At 36.2% G+C, this 9,060-nt stretch overlaps 1 protein-coding gene across 1 annotated transcript in view; it reads left to right on the top strand.

The window, feature by feature from the left end:
• Positions 1 to 8,207: 8,207 nt before the first annotated feature.
• tcf4 (transcription factor 4) overlaps positions 8,208 to 9,060 on the top strand; it is a gene marked incomplete at its 3' end in the record, with an annotated part of 102,016 nt that continues 101,163 nt past the window's right edge. The window contains exons 1-2 of the mRNA XM_056258424.1: positions 8,208 to 8,454; positions 8,685 to 8,723. Of these exons, the coding sequence (XP_056114399.1) occupies positions 8,359 to 8,454; positions 8,685 to 8,723 (135 nt within the window). The remainder of the gene's footprint in view (positions 8,455 to 8,684; positions 8,724 to 9,060) is intronic.

The raw sequence follows: 9,060 nt of genomic DNA, 5'->3' as shown, positions 1-9,060 counted from the left end.
TCAGTCTCTAAATGAAGAGAATCAAAGAGTATGAAGGCGTTTGACCGGCCCTCGCTGCCCTCAGACGGAGGCCGCAGGTGTTTGGCAAGGGTTGTGTTTTCTGAAGGAAAAGCGGGATGTTTATGTCATCATTCCTGACTACGACTCATTCTCTCCCTACAAGCTGGAAAAGCAGAGGAACTCTAGCTAATGCACTTGCTGCTCCTTCAAGCTCCCGTTCTCACGTCTTACACAAGTGGCACAGAACGTCCTTTCTTCTGAAAAGCTCACTCACACTCTTTCCCATAGGATCTCTTATATATTCAAATATAATACAGTAAACTATATATATATCAATTATTATTTTATTTATAAATGCCGTTCTTTTAAAACTTCTAATCGTCAAAGTATATCAGTTTCCAACTGTTTTCTGACCACAAGCTTTTGGAATGGCAGTATTTAACAAACAAATCATTTTTGATAAACATCAATATTTTTATTCTGAAACGACAAAAAATTCACTTTTTTTTTTTCAATCGTAGGAACCATCATTTCAAACCTTACAGAAATTACTGCACAGTAAAAAAATGTTTAAAATTTTTTGATTATAAGAATATATAAGTATATATGTTTATATATAATTAAAACATAACTTAAATGAAATATCATTATTATATTTTTAAATTATATCATTTTTATATATATATACAGTGTATGTGTGTGTTATGTGTGTGTATATATATATATATATATACAAATATTTATATATATTTTAAAATATATAATTAATATAATAGATAAAAAAAATTATTAAATATATTAATACTGTAAATATGTATTATTTTTAAAATATGTATATATATATATATATATTTATATTACGTATTTATGGATATTAAAATATATGATACTATATTTAAAAAAAATATATGTATTTTAATATCAATAAAATGTCATATATATATATATATTGTAAATATGTATTATTTTTGAAATATGTGTATATATTTATTTATATTACGTATTTATGGATATTAAAATATATGATACTATATTTAAACAAAATATATGTATTTTAATATATCATATAATTAATATAATATATATTTTTTTGAGAAATCAACTATTTTAATTAAATATACTAATGTATAAATACTGTAAATATGTATTACTTTAAAAAGTATATAAATATATAGTTGTAAAATACTTGAATGAGATTGAATGTAGAACAACTGGAGAATCTCAGGCTTTCCTGCTTGTAATGTTGTTCTCCAGAGAAACCCCCGGAGTGACCAGACACGTGTGTGTGTGTGTGTGTGTGTTCTGCGTCAGACGAGATCTCGGCTCACACTGACACACTTCTCTATGATCTCAAACCAGCTCAGCGGAGGCCCGGATGAGTGTGTTGCTCCGTCATGTGATCTCTGATGCGTCTCGGAGATCTCTGACGTTTGTGGTCAATCTCTTCCCGTCTAATCACTAATTGAGAATGATATCCAAACACTTCCCGCTGTAATTCCAGCGCTGACCCAGATAGACCCGTCCGGGCGAGATCCATTTGATCCTTGATTAAATCTGCGCTCGCCGTCTGAGCTTTTAACACACAATCACCGACGAATGCAAGAGGCCGTCTCCTTACACGCCGCATTACAACCTTTATATGTAGATCTACATGTCAAGCACAGATAATAAAGTACAATCTCAAATCTGCTTTCTGGAGACGCGGAGAGTCTCCGGCTTAAAGGCTTAGTGTGTATCCTCATTGTGTCAGTATTAAGACATGTTAGCATTGTGTGCTTCAGAAATACACTTGTGCATTAATCTCGCTCTCCTCAGGAGGAACTTCCTCTTCCTCGTGTTGTTATTTCCAGGCTCTGAACAAGACATCATGTTAGTAATCTTCTGAAACCGCTAAATTTAAGACGTTTTCATTAATGATCTTCCTATCATGCGACGTTTACATTCTATTTTTAGGTTTTTTTTTAAAACTAGAACCGGAAGATAATACAATGCTGAATAAAGTCCTAGTTTTTGTTATTTTTGGACCAAAATGTATTTTCGATGCTTCAACACACTCTAACTAACCCACTGATGTCACATGGACTACTTTGATGATGTCTTTATTTCCTTTCTGGACAAGGACAGTATACCGTACATACATTTACAATGGAGGGACAGAAAGCTCTCGGACTAAATCTAAAATATCTTAAACTGTGTTCTGAAGATGAACGGAGGTCTGACGGGCTTGGGGCGACATGAGGGAGAGTCATTAATGACATCGTTTTCATTATTGGGTGAACTAACTCTTTAAGGTTCTTGAGGTTCATTGTAACCTCTGACTGATGAATTTACACCAAAACACTGTATAGTTTGATTAGTAGTTTTGATGCACAGTGTTTTATATAGTAACTAAATACATAAAAATCGGACCAACTGAAAATCTGGAGAATAACTGGAATAAACACTGCGTTGTTACAGGTGAAACTGGAAACACTAGAATATTGTGCAAAAGTTCATTTATTTCAGTAATTCAACTTAAAAGGTGAAACTAAGGGTGTATTCACACCTGCCTTGTTTGGTTCGATTGAATCGAGCTCTAGTTCGTTTCCCCCTTTGGTGTGGACCTTTTGGGCAGGTGTGAATACAGCAATCGAACTCTGGTGCGGACCAAACAACCGAACCGAGACCCAGCTGAAGAGGTGGTCTCGGTACGCTTCCAAACGAACTCTGGTACGGTTCGTTTACGGTGTGAACATGAACCGACCCAATTGCAAGAAAGCACTGCGCCTTTGAGTTAACAGGCTTCCGTAGTCGGAGTTGCGTTATGGGAAAGTGATCTGTTGTAGCCTACATTACATCTGTTGCGCGTCTTTCTGCGCGTCGTGTGTGTGCGTCATTGGATTGGAATGAATGAATGAGTGTGTGCAACAGGACATTCACATACAGAGCGTTCTCTTTAGTCTAATCGCTCATAGATGCAAAAAAAAAAAAAAGCATTTGCAGTTCATATAATGTAACGATAGTTACTTACAATACAAGGATGATGCTGCGTTCATTTACGTTAAGCCTTTTTTGCACTTTCTGATTTCCCTTGAGAATCCTTGTCCAATGAATGGACGACCTTAGCACACGTGTGGTTTTGTTTACAAATTTTGGTTCACTTGCAAAAAGAGCAGTGTGAAAGCGAACTGTACCAAAAAAAAAAATATATATATATATATATTTATTTGGTCCGGACCAAAGCAAGTGCACTATCGGACTTTCCTGGTGTGAATACACCCTAATATATTATATAGACTCATTACATGCAAAGTGAGATATTTCAAGCCTTTATTTGTTATAATTGTGATGATTATGGCTTACAGTTTATGAAAACCCCAAATTTAAAATATTATGAAAAGGTTTTCATAAGCTGTAAGCCATAATCATCACAATTATAACAAATAAAGGCTTGAAATATCTCACTTTGCATGTAATGAGTCTATATATATTAGTTTCATCTTTTAAGTTGAACTACTGAAATAAATGAACTTTTGCACCATATTCTAGTTTTTCCAGTTTCACCTGTATGGCATTTTTTGCATTTATCGTGGCACAGGCATGAGATCCCGTTTGGATCGTGGGACTTGCACACACTCGGTCCGGTTTATATTTAAGTGAACAGAAGTGAATGAACAGTTGTAATGCTGTCATGCGTCTCTGAGCCGATTGGATCCTCTAAACTCAGGAGGATCGGCTGGGAACCCCACACTGTTGCCGGTATTGATTACCGCCGTATTTCTGCATGAATCTGTGTGAAGTTTCCACAGCGCTCTCTGTTTCCACAGCTGTGGTCACATGTGAAGCCTGTGCTTATGTTTCTCTGCTTATGGTTCAGTTATTAATGCTGCAGCAGGGGCGTCACTAGGATTTTCATTTTAGGCGGGCTAAGCCCCCAATATGACTTTTTAAAAAAAATTATAAAAAAAGGTAACACTTTAGTTTAGGATCTAAAGCTCACTATTAACCATTTTCATTACCATGCAAAGGCACGGTTTTATAATAACTGTGGTCCCAAATGTGAGATAGGGCAAATACGGGGGTTTCGGGGTTTTCCCGAGAAAATTTTGGTTTCTCTGATCTACATATGTGCATTTTAAGATGTTCTGAAGGCCAAAAAACTTGGATAGTGGGCAGCTGATTATTTTTCTCTCCTCATCAGCATCACACTCTTTTTCTCTTTGTTTTTATCTTGCCCAGCTGAACTTTGACTGATATAGGCTTTTCATTTTTGTCTGTCAGTGAAGAAAGTAAACATAGGGTCAACTGATAGGTTGATTTTGCCTATGAATCATTTTCTCAGACGCATTTATTTACTGAAAGCTACTAAAGGTAATTAAGTTTATTAAATGTATTCACAATATATAGGCTACACATTCATTATTGATCTTATGCCTAATACAGGGCCGTAGACAGGGCTTTATAATCACAGAGGTCCTAAATTTGAGGTTGGTAGGGGGTTCAAATTTTTTATTTCTCTGATATGTGCATCTCAAGAAGTTTGAAGACCAAAAAAAGGATAAGAAATAGCTTTAAAACCATGTCAGTGGGCAGTAGATTATTTGTCAATACCTGCTCTCTTCTCATCTCCATCACTCTTTCTTTTTTTCTCAGTCTCTTCGTCCCTTTCTCTTCCACTCCTAAAGCTGAGCTTTTTTAATTTACTAAAGGCTACAATTTGTATTATATCCTCAATATGTACACATTCATTATTAATCTTGTGCCTAACATGATGAAAACGGCTTTGTTAATGTTTCTTGTAAACTAATTATTACATTACATGAGTCACGTTACATAGGCCTATTTTCAGTTCAAAATGGCGAAATTAGACAAAACTATATTAGTTTGCCTGATTATTTTTTGTCATTCGTTTAACATTTATGACCTAAAAAAAAGTAAAATATGAAATGTTAAGTTTAGCTACTTACATCTTATCTCGCACTTGACCGTACGCGTCGAGTCGCACTGTTAAAATTCGCGCTCAGCGTCTGTGAACATAAAGCCCGCCTACTTTGATTTGATTGGTCATCTCAAATATTCTGACATTGAAATATGGCTGAAGCCCCCCTAAAAAGGGCCTAGCGACGCCCCTGTGCTGCAGTCTGAAAAACTAGTTTCCACTACTGTGGTTTACATGCCTCTGAATAACTGAAAAAATCACACTTTTACAAGTCTATAAAATTACTGAAAAAAAGGTCTATATATATATATATATATATATATATATATATATATATATATATATATATATATAATTTCTAGATCTGCCTCTAATACATGTGTGTGCCCCAAGATAAATGTAAATGTTCACGATTTTTTGTGCGCTGTTTGTTTTCTGTTATTAACTTTTGAATCAAATTTCTGTTTATCTTTTATTTGTTTAGTCACACTCAACTTATGGAACAATTTGGGGGGGAAAACACAATTTTAATCATTTTAAGAACCTCTAAAACTTAGACTAAAAGTTAGGTAAATCATCTACTATAATATAATGAAATATTCTTATCTTTATTTTTATTTATTTTCAAATAATATATATATATATATATATAGAGAGAGAGAGAGATTCTGCTCAACATTTGACTTTTTGGGGGTTGAATAATTTTTTACATGTTTAAGAGCCAATTTTTTTTTTTTTTTTGAGAACTTTACATTCTCATTATCACTCGCGTGTGTATTAAACTCTCTGATGTAGTTACAACATCTGCCAGCAGGGTTTAACCAGACTAGTTAGCGCCCCAACAGAATCAATTTTCGTGTTTTTTTTTTTTCCTAATTATGTTTTGAATTACACTTCTGTTGTTATATGAGCAATATTGGCATGTCAGATTTTTTTTTTCCGATTTAATTTTTTTTTATTTTCAGCATTAAACACTAAAGAAATCTCTAAGTGAAGAAGATGCTGTGGCACTTTTTTTCATATTGAGTCACTTTAGGACTACATCTTGAAGATCTTCAAATCCACCAGGAGGCGCTGCAGCCAAACAGGAAGTGATGCGTTTCTGTCCCCAGGATGATTGGCTCATTGATATCAGTTTCCTGACTCACCTGAACAGCATCAGTAGTTTAAAACACGTTCTTGGATGAGCGTTTCATAACAAGGGAATGGTTTTATAGGTGATCTGTGCTCTTAGTCTCATGTTTGTGTTTGTGAAGATGATCTGAACCTCTAGATTTCCTCTGACAGATGCAGGATTGGCCTGGAAACCTCTTTCCTCGAGTCTGTAACTCTGCACCAATCCACATCTTCACATGGGTGCTGATATTTCTGTGGTTCACAGGAAGGTTTGGGTGCAGGTGTGTGAAATAACACACGTCAGACCTCTTAAAGAGACGCACACGAGGCCTGTGTGTGTGTGTGTGATCCACCAATACAACCATATTAAATACTTCTTATAAAAAAAGCCATAACCATGCATTGAAACCACAGATGACATTAATGGATCAGTTAAACTGATGATGATCCAGATGCAAACTACAGATTCTGATCACGGTGATATTTATCATCAGGTTTTTCCTGTTAGCTTTCGAAAATTAACCCACCTTTTAATTTGATAAACTTTGAGCCACATCAAACATCAATTTCAATCAGACTGCATCAGTTTGCGTTGATGTGTTTGACAGATGAAGTTGCAGGTGTTTGGGAAAGTGCTGTCGTTGCTTTTGCTAAGCGTTTGAGGAGAAAATATCAGCTAAAGTCGTGTTAACAAACACATTATACTCGATTATTACCAGAATGTGTTTGTTACTCTGGTTTGAAGGGCTTAGAGAAAGATATGTGTGAGGGGCTGAATCTTAAAGGGTTAATTCGCACAAAAATTAATTTTCTGTCATCTTTTACTCGCCCTCAAATTGGGCTCCATTGAGTTTTTTCTTCTATACTATGGAAGTCAATGGGGACCAAATTCTTCAAAATATCTTCCTTTGTGTTCAGCTGGAAAAAAAATAAAGAAATTCATACATATTTGGAACAACTTTATGGTGAGTAAATGATGACAGAATTTTAATTTTTGGGTGAACTGTCCCTTTAAGGTCACTCACACACTCTACAAAATGCTGGGTTGTTTTAATCCATGTTTGGGTCAAATCCAACCAAATTTAAACCAATGGTTTGTCCATATTTGACCCAAACATGGGTTGAAACAACCCAGCATTTGTTAGAGTGCACCAAGGATGAGAACTATAAAGATGTAGTTCTATAACTATATAAAAGAATAGCAGCCCACAACACAACTATGACGGCACAGAGAAATTATATACAGTAATTGTAATCGCTTTCAGAACTTTTTTGTTCCCCAGCTGATGAACAATAAAAACATTGACAGCCAATCAGAATCCATCCTGCTTTAAAGAGCGCGAGCGTTAATATTGTTATCGCTATAGTTATCTTTTTAGTTATCGTTCTTGGTGTGAACGGGCCTTAAAGCGTAAAATTTAATTTAACAATTTTTTTTTGCTTTAGAAAGCTGAAAGCATTTGAATGTTGCATTAGCAATTCTGTTGTCTTATAAATGTGAAACAGCAATATTGAAACTGTTCCCCACATCAATTTCTTGTTTTTTTTCTATTCTTTAACAAATTTATATGAATACTGTGCTGACAGTATTCTTATTATTAATGTAACCATCCACAGATTCACATAAAAAAAAAAAACTTTTTTTCTCTATAAAAAAATTCAAGTGACCCAAAGTTGGTGCTTTCCGCGGTCGGACGCGCGCACAAATATGCAATAATTGTAAAAAGTCGAACCAACGCCTTCGCGCTCTCGATCAGACGGTGAAGCGTTTAATGCGAGGTTGTGTCAGTGAAAGTTGTGCTTCTCCGCGCGGTATTCCGGAGTGTGTTTGTCTGAATGAAGCGCTCCTGCAGTAGCCGCACTGAAGACGAGCTGAGCGATACTTCACCGTCCGTCCTGTCAATAACACACTCCACGAGCGGCACGAGTGTTCGTTTAATCCCCGATCGCACTCAGTTATTGATCGGCCGTGTTGAATCGGATTGTTGAAGCCGCGCGCCGGAGGGACACTTGGAGAGACTTTCTTCATCTTGAACGTGTGATCGCGTTACCGGACACCTGCGCGTCCACTTCACCTGGTGGAAGAATGATCCTCTGATCCACAGTCTCTTTTTCACGCAGAGTGGATTTTTTGGGGCTCGATCGTGCCGTGGGTCCGTGTGTGCGTGTGCTTGTGTGTGTGTGTGTGTGTGTGTGTGAGAGAGAGAGCGCGAACGCGTGCGCGCGCGTGTGTGTTTCTGAAGATCAGACACGCTCCTCCTGATCGGGTGTTTTCTCATTGCGATCTGTTTCCATGTTTTTAGGTTTATGTGATATTTCTAAAAATGCATCATCACCATCATCATCACCATCATCATCATCAGAGAATGGCCGCGTTAGGGACGGATAAAGAACTGAGCGATTTGCTGGATTTCAGCGCGGTAAGTGACTTTACGTCTCCATGCTGCAGGTCAATGATCACACTTTGTTTGGTTTTGTCACATTTCATTGTGTTTCTGTGCGCAGATGTTTGTGTAGAAGTGTTGTAAGATGACTTTTTTTGCGCACTGACCGTGCCGCGTAATTGCATTTGATATGTGAAAGAAAGTTGCAAAAGCTTATGTGGATTTGATAGATGTGATGTTGCATTAGTAATTCTGTTGTCTTATAGATGCGAAACAGCGATTTGAAAATGTTCCCCACATCAATGGTAGTATATCCCACTTTATTCAGTCTTTTCTTGTGTTTTTTCCTTTTCTTTAATATAGAGTATTATGAATGTTGTGTTGACCCTTTAAAAAAAAAAAATCCTTAAGGAATTCTAATGGAATTTCTCGTGATTATATTCTAATGGGATCAAATGCAGTTCTACTCGAATTGAATTCTGAAGACTGGAAGAACCAAATAAAAGATTCTTGTTTGATCCCATTATGATTTCTTCCAAATGCTGACAGAAATCCCATTAGCATTCCTTGATGATTCTGAGATTAGAGTTGATTCTAGTGGACTGATGATGTCTTCATCTGGTTCAGTGTCAAAAGTAATAA

The sequence above is a fragment of the Rhinichthys klamathensis genome, unplaced genomic scaffold (assembly GCF_029890125.1).
Source record: "Rhinichthys klamathensis goyatoka isolate OS25496 unplaced genomic scaffold, OSU_Roscu_1.1 h1tg000151l_1, whole genome shotgun sequence".
Classification (NCBI taxonomy): domain Eukaryota; kingdom Metazoa; phylum Chordata; class Actinopteri; order Cypriniformes; family Leuciscidae; genus Rhinichthys; species Rhinichthys klamathensis.
The sequence above is the reverse complement of the archived record's forward strand: the minus strand, read 5'-3'. Positions and strand labels throughout refer to the sequence as shown.